This window comes from Gossypium arboreum, chromosome 3, assembly GCF_025698485.1.
Source record: "Gossypium arboreum isolate Shixiya-1 chromosome 3, ASM2569848v2, whole genome shotgun sequence".
Lineage (NCBI taxonomy): Eukaryota > Viridiplantae > Streptophyta > Magnoliopsida > Malvales > Malvaceae > Gossypium > Gossypium arboreum.
The window spans coordinates 740,062-758,254 of record NC_069072.1 but is presented as its reverse complement, the minus strand read 5'-3'; the positions used below and the strand labels follow the sequence as shown (position 1 = coordinate 758,254).

At 32.6% G+C, this 18,193-nt stretch overlaps 2 protein-coding genes across 3 annotated transcripts; both read right to left on the bottom strand.

Annotated features, from left to right (window-relative positions):
* Positions 1-851: 851 nt before the first annotated feature.
* Positions 852-7,597, bottom strand: LOC108474956 (uncharacterized). Its single transcript, XM_017776983.2, has 2 exons — positions 7,354-7,597; positions 852-3,152 (listed from the first exon to the last, which is right to left on the bottom strand). Exons 1-2 carry the CDS (start codon positions 7,595-7,597, stop codon positions 1,048-1,050), a joined length of 2,349 nt encoding a protein of 782 aa, XP_017632472.1. The 3' UTR covers positions 852-1,047.
* Positions 7,598-9,950: 2,353 nt separating this feature from the next.
* On the bottom strand, positions 9,951-13,023 carry LOC108474957 (uncharacterized). 2 transcript variants are annotated; one of them, XM_053026198.1, is made up of 2 exons: positions 12,868-13,023; positions 9,951-12,197 (listed from the first exon to the last, which is right to left on the bottom strand). In XM_053026198.1, the coding sequence occupies exons 1-2, from the start codon at positions 12,878-12,880 to the stop codon at positions 10,093-10,095; spliced, it is 2,118 nt and encodes a 705-aa protein (XP_052882158.1). In that variant the 5' UTR covers positions 12,881-13,023; the 3' UTR covers positions 9,951-10,092. The 2 variants fall into 2 exon arrangements, with proteins under 2 accessions (XP_052882158.1, XP_017632473.2); XM_017776984.2 differs by having other exon boundaries at positions 9,951-12,173.
* Between the last annotated feature and the right edge of the window lie 5,170 nt (positions 13,024-18,193).

Sequence of the window (18,193 nt, the reverse complement as noted above, 5' to 3'; positions counted from 1 at the left end):
AATGGTGGTTTTAGTTTTAATTTTAATTTTTAATTTCTAGTCTTTTTTTTTTTTGCATATATATGCTATTTTTCAAGGTAAAGATGCCTCTAGATCTCTTGAGAACAGTCCTTGGAGAACCTTATCATGATAGAGCACAATGATGATACTTGTAAAATTGGAATCCGAGATGAGGAGGATGGGCCATCTGAGACTGAACCTTTTTTACATCACTGATGCGGTGGATCTCTTGAGGTTCTTAATAGTGATTTCTTGATTGACCAAAATTCATCGTCAGGTAGGCCTGGTTACGACAAGGCTAGGATACAAATTTTAGCAATTTTATCAAGGTGAAACATCTCCTGTTCGTTTCTGAATTCTTCTAGTGTTGTGGTTATTGTTGGTTTGTCTTTCACCACTTTGGTGATTATTTTCCAAACATAGCATTTATCAGTTTGTAGTGTTTGTACTATGTATCATGTCTTTGTATCCTTATTGTTCACAATTCCTATTAGTGGAAGTATTTTCTTTAAAAAAAAAACGCTCCAAATCTTTCTACTCTTCATACATATGGAATTTAATTCCCTACTTTCTTTTCAAAGAATTTAGTCTTTCTACTTTTTCAAATTTAAAAATATAAGTCCAATTGTTAATACGATTAAAATTATCCGGCAATTTTAAGTCCATTACCTCATTATTTTTCTTATCTATCAAATGAGTATTTATTTTATTAATTCAAAATGACACACCAGTGAACTTTATAAAAAAAAAATTAATGGGGTTAACTATTAGACTTGAAGATAAAACTTGAATAGTGAATATATTACCCAAGTCAACCTGGAAAATAAAAAGCATCAAACATAGTATTATAACCTTGAATCAATTGCATTTTTTTTTAGGTGAAGTATATTTCGCAATTACAAGTAATTTGTATAACTACAATTAGACTTAATTAATATAATACTCAAACGAAATCATAATTACAAATCAATACATTTGTATAACTATAATTAAGATCAAATTATTAAATAAAAATTGACTAATAATTAAAATCATAAAAGAAAAAGTTTAAAAAGGGGTGGGAAATGCAGAAGCACTAGCTTGATCAGCTGATTCTTCAAGCCTTTGGACTTGAGTAGTTAAACCAAGATGAGCCATAATAAGAGCAACATGAGTGAGCAGCTCACCACCATGCCTCAATTGTTGTGCATGTTCCACCCATGTGCATCGACTTGCACCATAAACCATCATCTCCATCCACACTTCGCTTATCATTTTCCACTTCTCCTCATGATCCCACCTCTCTTCACGAACCAAGCTTTGTAATTGCTTCCCAAATTTGATTCCGTCCCATAATGCCCCAATTTCAGAAAATTTATTAAACTCTAAGGACAGTAATGCTTCACTGAATTCCTCCATGGAAACTTTCATATTTTTCTTCGGAGATATTCTCTTGGTTTGTTGGTAAGTTTCTTTGTTCACTATGTCACTGAACCCTTTCGGCAGCATTGTAGGTCGAACCAATACCAGATACATCATGTAATCGGACAAAGATTTGCTGATTTCACAAGCCGGATTGAACAACGTGCTCCTCCGATGCTTCGAGAGATCGTTGTAATAAACGAAGGAGGTAGCGATGTGCCACACGAAGATTTGACGGGGGAAATCTGTGGTTTTCAATTTCCAATACTCATCCTTATCATCTAGATCAAAGCCTTTCTCTTGGAGCACATTGTCACCTCTCTCCGTCAATATCTTCTCCAGGCACTCAAGCTTAAACCGACCTTTTTCGAACTTGGAACGCTTCTCGTTCAGGTGATTATAGATGAACTTCTTTAACTCGATATCGACTTCCTTCCACTTCGTGTACCAAAACTTCTGCAAAAGGTCACCGGGGTCAATAAACTTTAAGATCTGAGCAAATCGGCTTGCCTTGGCCTTCACGAAATACTCTAAAAGATCATGTTGTGCCATTTTTTTTATACCGTTCTTCGACTTCATCAAATGTAACCTGTTTTGAACAAGCCGATGGTATAGCTTACGCATTTTGTCTTCTCTAACAGCGTGCCTGAGAATCGTCCACTTGGAACGAATGTGCGTGTAGAACGAATAGCTCTCGAGCCAAACCGCTCCTAACAGCAGCATGTAGGTGACGATAACATCAACGGTAGAATCTTCGTTCTCGGGATAGAGAACTGAAAAAGCTACCAGTACTGAAAGAAGAGAGAAAAAACAGAAGCAACGAAGAGCTAAGCTCACAATATGGTGCCTGTGTTGTATGGGGTTCTTGGTGTAGAGCAAATCGTAAAGGAATTCGAGTTCGATCTTGACAAAATTGAAGGCCTCGGCTGCTGTCCTTGTACTAGGATTGAGGTAGACCATTTGATCGTGAAATTCTTTCGAGATCTGAAACGGAAGATCAGTAAACAGAGGCTTGAAAACATCACACGCTGAATCTACCTCCCGAAGAAACCGTACATCCGAAGTAATCATTGAATTTCCTATAAAATCTCTCTTTTGCGAAGGATCAAAAAGGCCGGTTCGGATCATTTCTCTCATTTCGCTTCTAACACTGTCGCTACTGCTCAGATTTTCCGTTTTCGGGGCAGAGTAAAAGTACTTCATGAGCTGCTTCGGATTTGCACATCTAAGAGCCCATATCCTTTCCAGATACTTTAAAACTCCCCCAATGAACAACGGAATAGCCATAGCATTTAGCGCGGTATTCGATTGAAACTTCACATAAATATAAATCGCCTCGCCGATTTGAAAGAACATTCCAAGAAAGTGGCGCAACCAAAGCTCATTGTCTTCCAAAGAGTAAGCAGTGATATTGTTAGGGCTGCCGAGATGCCATAGAAGAAAAGGGGTCCAAAAGACAATTAGTCCTTCTTTTAATTCGTAGCTGCCTCGAAGAAGGGTACTAAGCACAAGGGTCGCCATCCAATCTGCTGAGAGATATATTAGCCAAGCAATTATTGCTATCACTGGCACCCAGTTTCCAGTATATTTCTTTCGTTTTCTCCCGAAATAAACAAGAAGAAATTGAAGAAAAAGACTCAACATAACCATAGAACGAAGCTCCCATTTACTCCAAAATTTTTTGACAATTTCAGAGAACACCCTCTTCAAGACTGAGTCCTTAACCTCTACATACAGTAGAGTGATGGCAACTGAAAATTAAAAATCTCAATTAGCTTAGATAAAATAAGGAAAAAAAAAAGTTCATTGAAAAGATATTCAGTTTAATAGTAAAACAAATTATTTTTTCCAATTATAGAAATAAGTCATTAGTTGATTCTATATGCATAAATCATAATTATGATGTACGGTAAGGGCTAAAAATAATGTGTTTTAATTTCATTTTTATGCTTAACGGAGCACTTGGGAGCAAAAAAAAACGAACACAGGCTGTGATCAAAATCCCCCAACACATAAGTGGAAGTATAATGCATTTCAACGCACTCAAACCCAAGCCTCCTGTATTGATAACAATGCTCATACCAATCGAGCTAAGACTCAATCGACTCTTTTATTAATTTTCTAAGCATAAGCATCTATATGTATTTAATAGAATAGATTTAATTTCTATAGAAACAAACATTGGAGTTTGAATGAAAAACCTAACCATATATGTACTATGCGTAACACAACCAATATTATAAACATCTAGTTTAAAACAAGCAGCTGGATCATAAAATACCCTTTATAGACAGCAAAGAAAATAAAATACATACGTTGAGGATGTTAATAAATTAATGAATGCTAAGTGAGAAATTAAAATGAACAAATTTTACTACTAGTCATCACAGCAATATGTACTTACTTGCAAATAGCATCGCTCAACTGCTATTTTCCAGTAAACTTCAACAAATATCTAACCCAATACCATCTACCCCATATCTTGACTGTAAATTTAGAGAAACATACATTCTTTTAGGAAACTTTCTTGGAAAATAATTTCATGGAATTGAAGATAGTTGAAAGAGGGGAATTATATATAAGGAAAGAAAACTATGCATTGATCCTTTATATTGAAACATACAAAGGGCAAAGAACGTGTAAAATGTGGGTATGATTCATGAATATTGTATGGCAAAGTCCCATAGCCCAAGAAAAGAATTTTCACCATAACACTAAAAATGTTCTTTATTATATTCTTGGAGGAAGAAGAGAAAAAGATGTTTTCCCGTAAAAGATTTATTGTACTGTGGAAAAACTAAGTTATAAGGGAGTGGGAGTGTTTTATTGATTTAAAACTTGAAATTTTACCAAATAAAAGGAAATATTTACATGTTTCTATGTTATGCAAAAAGCATGAGAGTGGAATCAAAGCAAAGCAATAGGAAAATGACATTTGAAGAGGAATGGATCAAGGAATTAAAGTTAAGTATATGGCATTTTTTTAATGTATGGATTTATAGTTATACTAGATAAAAGGGCTATATATATTTTTTGAAACATTAATCTTATTAAAGGTTATTATCATATATGCTCTTTTGATACAATACTTAAAAGTACCCATAGCCCCTCCCTAACCCTTAAAAAGGAGGATAATGCGCTTCAGCGCACTCAAACTCACGTCTTCCTATACTGAAAACAATATCGATATCAATCGAGCAAAGACTCAATCAGCAAAAGAGCTATATATTTTATAAATATTTGCAATTTAAAAAAAAATAAAACTTTATAGTTATTATCATTAAGCTTAGTTGTATCATAAAAAGAACTATTAAACTTACTCATCAATCGAGTTGGATTGCAGTTTGAAATTTTTTTTTGTCGAGTTAAAGTGTTTTTTTAAATAAATTAATATATTTTATTTATCCTACGATGCACTATAACAAATTAGTGGTTGACAATGCGAAAAATCATCTATACAAAATTTCGACCTTCCCTAAGTTGCACAAATTCTAATATCACCATGGTCCTTTCTAATTTTCTCTCCAATTAGCCTCAACGTGATTACATCCCTTATTCTTGATAAACATTCCTATTCAATTCTTAAAGTACTTGCAATTCCTTTCTTTCCAATTCTAGTAAATCACAACATGCCAAGCAAGCCTTGAGACAATGGAACTCAAAGTTTTACCTTTGATTTTAGTTACTACCCATTACATCTCATATGTCCAATGCCTTGCAAACCATTTTATTGACCAAAGTCTCAAAACCCCCTTTGAATGCCTTTGAGGAAATTCAAAAGAAAAAAAAAAGTGATTTCTTCTCTCCAAATTTGAAGAGTACTATAAATTTGCATACTCCGGCCTAGCCAACTTCTTGTCATTTGTTAGGAATTGCCATCCAAGTTATCACTACGTTTGGCAAAAATATTATTTTTCATCATGTTTTAGTATATGAGTTAGCAATAAACTAATTTCAATCAATAATTTTTAGCCATAGCAATAAACTAATTTCAATCAATAATTTTTAGCCACTCACGTGGCTTGTTTTGGAAAAAGAGGAGGAAACTTTTTGACTTTTTCAAGTTTAAAAGTGCATTAACTAGTCTTTATTTTATGCCAAACTATCATGATATAATATATATATGTAATAAAAAAGATTTTTCGGTGAATAACCGAACGAGTAGTACTCTTCAATTTTCAAAGCTACCCCAGCTGAGGGAGGTGTCCTATTGTATCCTTTTACCAATTCTTGAGCCAATAGTATCTATAATATTGTGTCCACTAACAAATGGACTCTAATTCCTTGCCATGATGTTAGGTAGATGTTTGGCCAAGCCTCTTTACTAGCATTCTAGTGATGCACTTCCAAATGAATGAGCAAAAGATATGGGTCAAATATTCTTTAGCACTACTTGCATTAGAATTCTTTTGGCATTGAAACTACCATGGTTGAATTGAAAGCTAGGGTTAGCTTCCTTATCTATAAAAAACATATGATCCTAGATTTTTGTCCAAAGAGAATTTCCTCAGCTTCTATTAGTTAGAAAACTCAATCAAACTGATAATCAAAATATATTTAGACCTACATTAAAATAATTATAGACATAATCTACTCATGATTTACACAATGTGAGACTCGAGTCTTGGATCACAAAATTCTCAAGACCTCAACCTCACTATTAAACCAAAATCTCATTGACATATAACTTTTAAATAGAAAGTTAATTGCACTAGACATCTCCAAATTATGACCCTCATTATAAATTGGTCTCTAAAGTTTAAAATATTCTAATTACATCCCTAAACTATTGATGTTTTATAACTTATGTCTTTTCATTATAAAAATCATTAGTTTAAATATTAAATGAAACAACAGATCTTACGTGGCATAATTTACCATTTTAGATTTATCCATATGTGTGATTGTGGATTGTACCTCGTATTTTCTGACAAAACAGAGTCAATGTCGTTACGAGGAAAAGTCAACGTCCCAATGACATGACACTCGATGTCCCGATGAGGCGACATACGACATCACGACATGTTCCCACATCAATCTGATTTTTCTTCTAATTAAACTCTAATTATTTTTCCTAGTCAAAGTATGATTAATCTAGGATATTTTAGTCATATTTGACCTATGAATTTGGCCTATAAAAGCTCTTTAGCAACTCTAGCGTAAAGGACACAACATAACACAATTAAGAAATAGCTTTAACAGAGCTTTAAGAGAATTTTGTGTTTTAATCGGAGAGTTTTGTATTCGGGATTCAGAATTTGTTTTTTATTATCTTCATCTTGTACTTTTCATATTACTTTCTCATTAGTGAAGTCTTGTTTTACCCGTAGTTTTTTATTCTCTTGATTTGAGGAGTTTTTCTACGTAAATATTTGTGTGTTTGATCTTCTCTACTCTTTCTAATTCATTGCTTATACGAGTAGATCCCCAACAATAACTATGATTAACTAACCGATTATTATTTCCAGATCTGTGCCAGAAATCTCAAGGCAATGTTAGGAAGAAAGTTAACATTAAGGAAGAGAAAACTCGCAAGCTAAGTATTCATCAGACTTTATTTAACAATTGCAAAATTGAATTCAAGTATTTGAATGGTTGATGTTTAAATTGTGGGTTGGTGTTTTCATATCTATGCCAGAAATCTCTCTTTTATTGTTCAAATTTTTTTTATGAAACAACTTTGAATGTTAAGAATATATAAATCAAAATTCAAATAATTTTTTTCGTTTCTAACACTGACCGTTAGATCGTCTTGCACCTTGGACCAAGCTTAGACAAGAAATTTTGCACCTTGGGTTAGCCCGAATTCAATTTAAATAATAATAAAAAATTTAATTTTAATTTTAATTATAAAATCTATAAAATATTAATAAAAGATTTTTTTAATATTTTATTATTTTTAAATAATGATTAGAGCTTTAATTGATATGATTAGGCAAAGTGTGTTGATACCATGCCTCAATTGCTGTGCATTCTCCTCCCATGTGCATCGCCTTGCAGCATGAACCATCATCAGCATCCACCTTTCGCTTATCATTTTCCATTTATCCTCATTATCCCATCTCTCTTCGCTTACCAACATTTGTATTTGCCCCCCAAACTTGATCCCATCCCAAAACGCCCCAAATTCAGAAAAACTTGTAGGAACCACAGATTGAGAGTACAATGACCCTAGTGTTTCAACGAATACGTTCATCGCGGTCTGTTTTGTTTTTTGTTGAAAAACTATTCTCTTGGTTTGGCTGTAGGTCTCATCGTTTACCTTATCACTGAACCCCTTTGGCAGCATGGTTCGACAGACCAAAACCAGGTACATTTAATCGGACAAAGATTTGCCTATCTCGCGGCAATGATTTGCGGCTCTTCAATGCTTCGAGAGGTCATCATAGTAAATAAAATTGTCACTCAACTATTTTGGTTGTCCAACTATCTTAGATTTTTTGGTGTTTTTATTTTTACATTAGCCGATTGGTGATAAAATAAAATAAAATTGAATAGTTGAGTGATCACCATTTTGTAATTTTTCATAGAAGAAATTTATTGATAATTGAGTGACAATTTTTATAATTTTCCATAATAAGAAAAACAAAACTATAGTACATGGGTGACCTCTATTATAATTTACCCAATTAAAAATAAAAAGTTTTACTACTAATACTTACTCGTGACTAGCATCGATCACAGCTGCTTTTCAGTGAACTTAAGAAATACGTAAATCCCAAATGATCAACCCCAAATCTTGACTTTGCATTTTAGGAAACATTCTTGGAAAATAATTTCATGCAATTGAAGATAGATGAAAGGGAAAAGTCATGCTTTGCTCCTTTATATTGAAGCATACAAAGGGCAAAGAAGGTGTCTAATGTTGACATGAATATTAAATTCCCACAGACAAAGAAAAGAATTTTAACTGGCAATCTTAAATGCTGAAAATTTCCTTAAAATTCTTTATGCTGTAGAAGACAAAGTGTGTTATTGTTTTTTTTTTTTTTTGCTGTTGGGTAAAATGCATGAGAGGGGCATCAAGCAAAGCAGTAGGGACTTACCTTTTGAAGAAGAGTAAATAACTACATCAATTTTTCGTAAAGCAATGGATCAAGGCATAAAAATTAAGCATATGTCATTTTTCAATGAAACCCTTTTTTAATTTAATGGTAGCATTATTTAAGAATTTATTATCAAAAAGATTGGTACTTAGGCTTTTATATATTAGCATTATGTATTTCAACGTTTGGCTTTGTTGTATTTTGATTTTTTTTAATTTTATTTCTTGCGCCACCTAATTTTGTCCGTGTTCTTGTTTAGGTCACCCAGATTTAAAATTTTTTTAATTTCAACACTAACGTTTGAATTCGTTCTTATTTTGGTTATACGTTATTAAATTTTCAATTTTTTTGGTCACTCTATTTTTTTCTGAAAACAATGGTGGTTTTAATTTTAATTTTTAATTTCTAATCATGTTTTTTTTGCATATATATGCTACTTTTCAAGGTAAAAGTGCCTCTAGATCTCTTGAGAACAATCCTTGGAGGACCTTATCATGATATAGCACAATGATGATACTTGTAAAATTGGAATCTGAGATGAGGAAGATGGGCCATTTGAGACTGAACATTTTTTGCATCACTGATGCGGTAGATCTCTTGAGGTTCTTAATAATGATTTCTTGATTGACCAAAATTCATCGTCAAGTAGGCCTGGTTACAACAAGGCTAGGATGCAAATTTTAGCAATTTTATCAAAGTGAAACATCTCCTGTTCTTTTCTGAATTCTTCTAGTGTTGTGGTTATTGTTGGTTTGTCTTTCACCACTTTGGTGATTCTTTTGCAAACATAGCATTTGGGTATCAATTTGTAGTGTTTTTATTTATTATTTGTACAATGTATCATGTCTTTGTATTCTTATTGTTCACAGTTCCTATTAATGGAAGTATTTTCTTTAAAAAAATGCTCCAAATCTTTCTACTCTTCATACATATGGAATTTAATCCCCTACTTTCTTTTCAAAGAATTTAGTCTCTCTATTTTTCAAATTTAAAAATATAAGTCCAATTGTTAATACCATTAAAATTATCCGGCAAATTTAAGTCCATTACATCAGGGGCAAAGCTAGGGGGACTAGCATGGGCCCTAGCCCCCCTAAAATGAAAATTTATTCTTTAAGCCTTTAAAATTTTTTAAAAATTTTAAATTAATAAAGATAAAATTACACTTTGGCCCCTATAATTAGATTTAATCTTTTACAAATTATAAATATATAAACTATAAAAATTAAAATTTTATCCGCCCCTTAAAATTTATTCTAGCTTCACTGCATTATACCATTATTTTTCTTATCTATTAAATGAGTATTTATTTATTTCAAAATGATGATCGTTGAATTTAATAAAAAATTTTAATTATGTTAACTATTGGACTTGAAAATAAAACTTGAATAGTGAATTTATTACCCGAGTCAACCTTGAAAATAAAAAGCATCAAACATAGTATTATGACCTTGAATCAATTGCATTTTGTTTAGGTGAAGTATATTTCACAATTACAAGTAATTTGTATAACTACAATTAGACTTAATTAATATAATACTCAAACGAAATCATAATTATAATCAATAAATTTGTATAACTACAATTAAGATCAATAATTAAATAAAAAATTGACTAATAATTAAAATCATTAAAGAAATAAAGTTTAAAAAGGTGTGGGAAATGCAGAAGCACTAGCTTGATCAGCTGGTTTTTCAAACCTTTGGACTTGAGTAGTTAAACCAAGATGAGCCATAATAAGAGCAACATGAGTGAGTAGCTCACCACCATGCCTCAATTGTTGTGCATGTTCCTCCCATGTGCATCGACTTGCACCATAAATCATCATCTCCATCCACACTTCGCTTATCATTTTCCACTTCTCCTCATGATCCCACCTCTCTTCACGAACCAAGCTTTGTAATTGCCTCGCAAATTTGACTCCATCCCATAATGCCCCAATTTCAGAAAATTCATTAAACTCAAAGGACAGTAATGCATCACTGAATTTCTCCATGGAAACTTTCATATTTTTCTTCGGAGATATTCTCTTGGTTTGTTGGTAAGTTTCTTTGTTCACTATGTCACTGAACCCTTTCGGCAGCATTGTAGGTCGAACCAATACCAGATACATCATGTAATCGGACAAAGATTTGCTGCTTTTACAAGCCGGATTGATCAACATGCTCCTCCGATGCTTCGAGAGATCGTTGTAATAAACGAGGGAGGTAGCGATGTGCCACACGAAGATTTGACGGGGGAAATCTGTGGTTTTCAATTTCCAATACTCATCCTTATCATCTAGATCAAAGCCTTTCTCTTGGAGCACATTGTCACCTCTCTCCGCCAATATCTTCTCCAGGCACTCAAGCTTAAACCGACCTTTTTCGAACTTGGAACGCTTCTCGTTCAGGTGATTATAGATGAACTTCTTTAACTCGATATCGACTTCCTTCCACGTCGTGTACCAAAACTTCTGCAAAAGGTCACCGGGGTCAATAAACTTTAAGATCTGAGCAAATTGGCTTGCCTTGGCCTTCACGCAATACTCTAAAAGATCATGTTGTGCCATTTTTCGTATTCCCTCCTTCGACTTGATCACATGTAACCTGTTTTGAACAAGCCGATGGTACAGCTTACGCATTTTGTCTTCTCTAACATCGTACCGGAGAATCGTCCACTTGGAACGAATGTGCATGTAAAACGAATAGCTCTCGAGCCAAACCGCTCCTAACAGCAGCATGTAGGTGACGACAACATCAACGGTCGAATCTTCGTTCTCGGGATAGAGAACTGAAAAAGCTACCAGTACTGAAAGAAGAGAGAAAAAACAAAAGCAACGAAGAGCTAAGCTCACTATATGGTGTCTGTGTTGTATGGGGTTCTTGGTGTAGAGCAAGTCGTAAAGGAATTCGAGTTCGATCTTGACAAAATTGAAGGCCTCGGCTGCTGTCCTTGTACCAGGATTGAGGTAGACCATTTCATCGTGAAATTCTTTCGAGATCTGAAACGGGAGATCAGTAAACAAAGGCTTGAAAACATCACACGCTGAATCTACCTTCCGAAGAAACCTTACTTCCGAAGTAATCATTGAATTTCCTATAAAGTCTCTCTTTTTCGAAGGATCAAAAAGGCCGGTTCGGATCATTTCTCTCATTTCACTTCTAACACTGTCGCTACTGCTCAGATTTTCCGTTTTCGGGGCAGAGTAAAAGTACTTCATGAGCTGCTTCGGATTTGCACATCTAAGAGCCCATATCCTTTCCAGATACTTTAAAACTCCCCCAATGAACAACGGAATAGCCATAGCATTTAGCGCGGTGTTCGATTGAAACTTCACATAAATATAAATCGCCTCGCCGATTTGAAAGAACATTCCAAGAAAGTGGCGCAACCAAAGCTCATTGTCTTCCAAAGAGTAAGCAGTGATATTGTAAGGGCTGCCGAGATGCCATAGAAGAAAAGGGGTCCAAAAGACAATTAGTCCTTCTTTTAATTCGTAGCTGCCTCGAAGAAGGGTACTAAGCACAAGGGTCGCCATCCAATCTGATGAGAGATATATTAGCCAGGCAATTACTGCTATCAATGGCACCCAGTTTCCAGTATACTTCTTTCGTTTCCTCCCGAAATAAACAAGAAGAAATTGAAGAACAAGACTCAACGTAACCATAGAACGAAGCTCCCATTTACTCCAAAATTTTTTGACAATTTCAGAGAACACCCTCCTCAAGACTGAGTCCTTAACCTCTACAAAAAGTAGAGAGATGGCAACTGAAAATTAAAAATCTCAATTAGCTTAGATAAAATAAGGAAAAAAAAGTTCATTGAAAAGATATTCAATTTAATAGTTAAACAAATTCTTTTTTCCAGTTATCAAAATAAGTCATATTAGTTTATTCTATATGCATAAATCATAATTATGATGTATGATGAGTGCTAAAAGGAATATGTTTTAATTTTATTTTTATGCTGAACGGAGCACTTGCTAAAATTAATGTCGGAACAAGCTATAGGAGCCACACAGGCTATGACCAAAATCTCCTAACACATAAATAGAAGTATAATACGTTTCAATGTATTTAAATCTAAGCCCTCCTCTATTGACAACAATGCTCATACCAATCGAGCTAAGACTCAATCGACTCTTTTATTAATTTTCTAAGCATAAGCATCTATATATATTTAATAGAATAGATTTAATTTCTATAGAAACAAACATTCGAGTTTGAATGAAAAACCTAATCATATATGTACTATGCGTAACCCAACCAATATTATAAACACCTGGTTTAAAACAAGCAGCTGAATCATAAAATACCCTTTATAGACAGCAAAGAAAATAAAATACATACATTGAGGATGTTAATAAATTAATGAATGCTAAGTGAGAAATTAAAATGAACAAATTTTACCACTAATCATCACAGCAATATATACTTACTTGCAAATAGCATCGCTCAACTGCTATTTTCCAGTAAACTTCAACAAATATCTAATCCAATACCATCCACCCCATATCTTGACTGTAAATTTAGAGAAACATACATTCTTTTAGGAAACTTTCTTGGAAAATAATTTCATGGAATTGAAATATAAAAAGGGCAAAGAACGTGTAAAATGTGGGCATGATTCATGAATATTGTAGGGCAAAGTCCCATAGCCCAAGAAAAGAATTTTCACCATAACACTGAAAATGTTCTTTATTATATTCTTGGAGGAAGAAGAGAAAAAGATGTTTCCCAGTAAAAGATTTATTGTACTGTGGAAAAACTAAGTTATAAGGGAGTGGGAGTGTTTTATTGATTTAAAACTTGAAATTTTACCAAATAAAAGGAAATATTTACATGTTTCTATGTTATGCAAAAAGCATGAGAGTGGAATCAAAGCAAAGCAATAGGAAAATGGAATTTGAAGAGGAATGGATCAAGGAATTAAAGTTAAGTATATGGCATTTTTTTAATGTATGGAGTTATAGTTACACTAGATAAAAGGGCAATATATTTTCTTTTTTAACATTAGTCTTGTTAAAGGTTCTTATCATATCTCCTCTTTTGATACAATACTTAGAATTACGCATAGCCCCTCCTCAACCCTTAAATAGGAGGATAATGCGCTTCAACGCACTCAAACCCACGTCCTCCTACACTAACAACAATATCGATATCAATCGAGTTAAGATCCAATCAACAAAAGAGCTATATATTTTATAAATATTTGCAATTTAAAAAAAATAAAACTTTATAGTTATTATCATTAAGCTTAGTTGTATCATAAAAAGAACTATTAAATTTACTCATCAATTGAGTTGGATTGCAATTTGATTTTTTTTTAATTTTGTCAAGTTATAGTTTTTTAAAATAAATTAATATATTTTATTTATCCTACAATGCAATACAACAAATTAGTGGTTGACAATGTGAAAAATCATCTATACTAAATTTAGACCTTCCCTAAGTCGCACAAATTCTAATATCACCATGGTCCTTTCTAATTTTCTCTCCAATTAGCCTCAACGTGATTACATTCCTTATTCTTGATAAACATTCCTATTCAATTCTTGAAACTACTTGCAATTCCTTTCTTTCCAATTCTAGTAAATCACAACATGCCAAGCAAGCCTTGAGACAATGGAACTCAAAGTTTTACCTTTGATTTTAGTTATTACCCATTACATTTCATATGTCCAATGCCTTGCAAACCATTTTATTGAGCAAAGTCTCAAAACCCTCTTTGAATGCCTTTGAGTAAATTCAAAAAAAAAAAGTGATCTCTTCTCTCCAAATATGAAGAGTACTATCAATTTGCATACTCCGATCTAGCCAACTTCTTGTCATTTGTTAGGAATTGCCATCCAAGTTGATGTGCGTGATAAGTTTTATATTTATGATTGATCGTATTTAAAAACTAACTATTATCACGATAAAGGCAAGCGCACTTATCAAACAGTAGTATAGCTTATAGCAAAACCGGAATGTCGAACCCACAGGAACTAAAAGTACTAGTATTAACCTTCTTTTTATTATCGAGCCTAAAAATAAGGGGATTTGCTTTATCTAAACTAATTAACTAAACTAAGAATGCACATGAAGTAAATTGGGGAAATACTTTTGGGAAAACTAATTGATTTAGACAATACTCAAGGAAGAATCTACCTAGACTTCACTTGTTATTTGACTCTGAACTAGACGATTTATTCACTTGACTCGATCCGTAGAAATCTCTAATTTATATTATTATCTCTCTCGAGACTAACAAATTCTAACCCTAGGTTGATTAATTGAAATCTCTTTCTAATTAAAACCCCTAGTGTTGCATTAACTCGATCTATGGATTCCATTATTAGGTTTGACCCTAATCCGGAAGATTTATGTCGCCCTATGTCTAAGGGTGCAATCAACTCCGTTTAATTATGCTAGATCTACTCTTAAACAGGGACTTTTGCTTCTTTGAATAAGCACATCAATACTTGAATCAATATCTTGGAATATTAAAGCAAGAATTAAGAACACATAATTAAGAACAAATCAAGTATTTATCATATAATTCAGAAAATAGTAACAAGATCCGTTTTAGGTTTCATCCCCTTTAAGTATTTAGGGGATTTAGTTCATATGTGTAAAAGAAAACATCTCAGAATAATAATAATAACAAAACATAAAGAAACCCAAAAACCCTTGAAGGAAATTAAAGGGAGATCTTTAGTCTTGAAGGAGATTCCGGCTTCTGAGACGGATCAATCGGCTTTCTTCGAGTAATTTCTTGCCTCCCACTCCGTATGCTCCTCTAGGTGCCTCATCGGGTGTTTATATAGGCTTTAAAATGCTTCAAAAACCTCAATAGTGGCCTTTTCCGAGTAGAACTAGACTTGGGCTAGACAGGAACACGGCCGTGTGCCACGCCCGTGTGGGGTGGCTTAGGCCGTGTTAAAATCTGCTAAATAGACGCGGGCGTGTGGTCTACCCGTGTGAGGAAGTCCAGGCTGTGTTGATTTCCTACATTGACCCATTTTCTCCGTTTTTGGCCCGTTTCTAGCTTTTTACTCTCCTATGCTCACCTAAGTATAAAACATGAAATTAAAGGATTAGGAGCATCAAATTCCACAAATCTAATGATAATTCATCCATAAATGTGCTAAGCATGGGATAAAAATATATATAAATTACGACTTATCACAAGTTATCACTACATTTGGCAAAAGAATTATTTTTCATCATGTTTTAGTATATGAATTAGCAATAAACTAATTTCAATCAATAATATTTAGCTATTCACATGGTATGTTTTGGAAAAAGAGGAGGAAACTTTTTCACTATTTCAAGTTTAAAAGTGCATTAAATAGTCTTTATTTTATGCCAAACTATATCATGATATATATAATATATATGTGTAATAAATAATATTTTTCCTAATATTATTACGTGAATAATCAAACGAGTAATACTCTTCAATTTTCGAAGCTACCCTAGCTGAGGGAGGTGTTCTATTGTATCATTTTACCAATTCTTGAGCCAATAGTATCTATAATATTGTGTCCATTAACAAATGGACTCTAATTCCTTGCTATGATGTTAGGTAGATGTTTGGCCAGCTTCTTTACTAGCACTCTAGTGATGCACTTGTAAATGAATGAACAAAAGTTATGGGTCAATATTCTTTAGCGCTACTTGCATTACAATTCTTTGGCATTGAAACTACCATGGCTGAATTGAAAACTAGGGTTAGCTTCCTTATCTAGAAAAAAAAAATGTCATCCTAGATTTTTGTCCAAAAAAAATTTCCTGAGCTTCCATTAGTTAGAAAACCTAATCAAACTGATAATCAAAATACATTTGGACCTACATTAAAATAATTCTAGACATGGTCTACTCATGATTTACACAATGTAAGACTCGAGTTTTGGATCACAAAATTCTCAAGACCTCAATCTCACTATTAAACCAAAATCTCATTGACATATAACTTTTTAAATAAAGAGTTAATTGCACTAGACATCTCCAAATTATGACCCTCATTATAAATTGATCTCTAAACTTCAAAAAATTCTAATTACGTCTCTAAACTATTGATGTTTTGTCACTTAAGTCTTTTCATTATTAAAATCATTAGTTTAAATGTTAAATGAAACAACAGATCTTACGTGGCATAATTTAAAATAAATTTTTTTTAAAAAAGTAAAACATTAATACATAACTTTTAAAAGTAAAAACCAAAAATAAAATAAAACCAAAAAAAGAGAGATTAGATGATAAAGCTTCTGTCAAGGCATTGAAAACCTCAAACCAACATTTTAACAACATCCATTTTCACAATATTTATTTTTCTTATTTTCATTTTAAATTCTGTCAGATGAAAGATAACATCTAATTTAACGTCTAAATTAACGATTTTAGTAACAAAATAAACTTATTTTTATAACATCGACAGTTTAAGGATGTAATTAAAATGGTTTGAAGTTTGAGGACATCTGTTGTAATTAACTCTTAAAAAGATAAACTCAGTCTCTCATTTAACGTACAATCTCAATTGAATATAAGACTACAAATGAAAAGGATAAAAATATACCCAAAAAAAAAAACATAATAATTTAGAGGTTTTCTTTTAAATATTTAAACTTTGCCCATTCAAAATTTTTTTATTGAACATTAATTTCATTATAGGTTCTTATTATATTTATTCTTTTTTTGATATAATGTCTAAAACTATCTATAGCTTCTCTCCAACCCTTAAATAGGAGGATAATATGCTTCAGTGCGCTCGAACTTACGTCCTCCTACACTGACAACAATACTAATACCAATTGAGCGAATATTCAATCGACATGCCCATTCAAATTTAAAACCCAAAGTTTGAAACATAAAAATGTTTCGTCTATTCAAATTTAAGCATGCAAATGGTCATTGTATTCACATTAACATGTAAATTTTAGGCCATTGAAAATCTATTTTTTTTTCTTTTAAGTGTAATCTTATATAATGAATTAATCCTTGTGGATGTAGGTGGTCAATTTTCAAGGGTCATCGTCGTTGTTCAGCAAGTCCTTGTTCAAAGTCCTTATGTAAAGACCGTTCACCCCGATTAAGTTAATTGGTCACTTGTATATTCAATTGATTATTGTATTAGAAGGAAATTACATATTGTAATTATGTTTTGGATTCATATAGTCGTTCTTATATATGTATGTGACATAGTTTTGTTCACATTTTGGTCCGTCAGTTTAACAAATTCGGTCCAAATTAGGACTGAGTTTGAAATAAATCTTTGATAATTCCATTCAAATCTGGTTCAAATTAGTTATATTCAATTCCAATTTTTATTTAAATAATAAAAATATTTTATTTAAAATATAATTTTTAAATATATATATACTAAAATGAAAATATGTTACTTTTTATTCGAATCCAAAAATTCGACTCAATCAATTCAAGCCCTAACTCGATCAAACTCAATTTGTTCATAAAAAGTTAATTATTGGAACTCGTCCAACATAAATCTAAATTGATCTAGATCTAAATTGACTCAAACCCAAAGCGATTCGAATATGAAATGACTAGAATGTAAAATAACTCGAACCAAAAATGATTCGAACTTGTAATGAAATGATTCGAACCTGAAACAACTCAAACATAAAATGATTCAAGCTCGAAATTAGATCAAACCCAAAATAACTTGAAAATTTTTAAGTCTAAATTAACTCGATTCAAAGTGACTCAACCCATCTAATTGATAGGTCGAAATGAAATTGATAATCTTTTTGTTTTTTAATAATA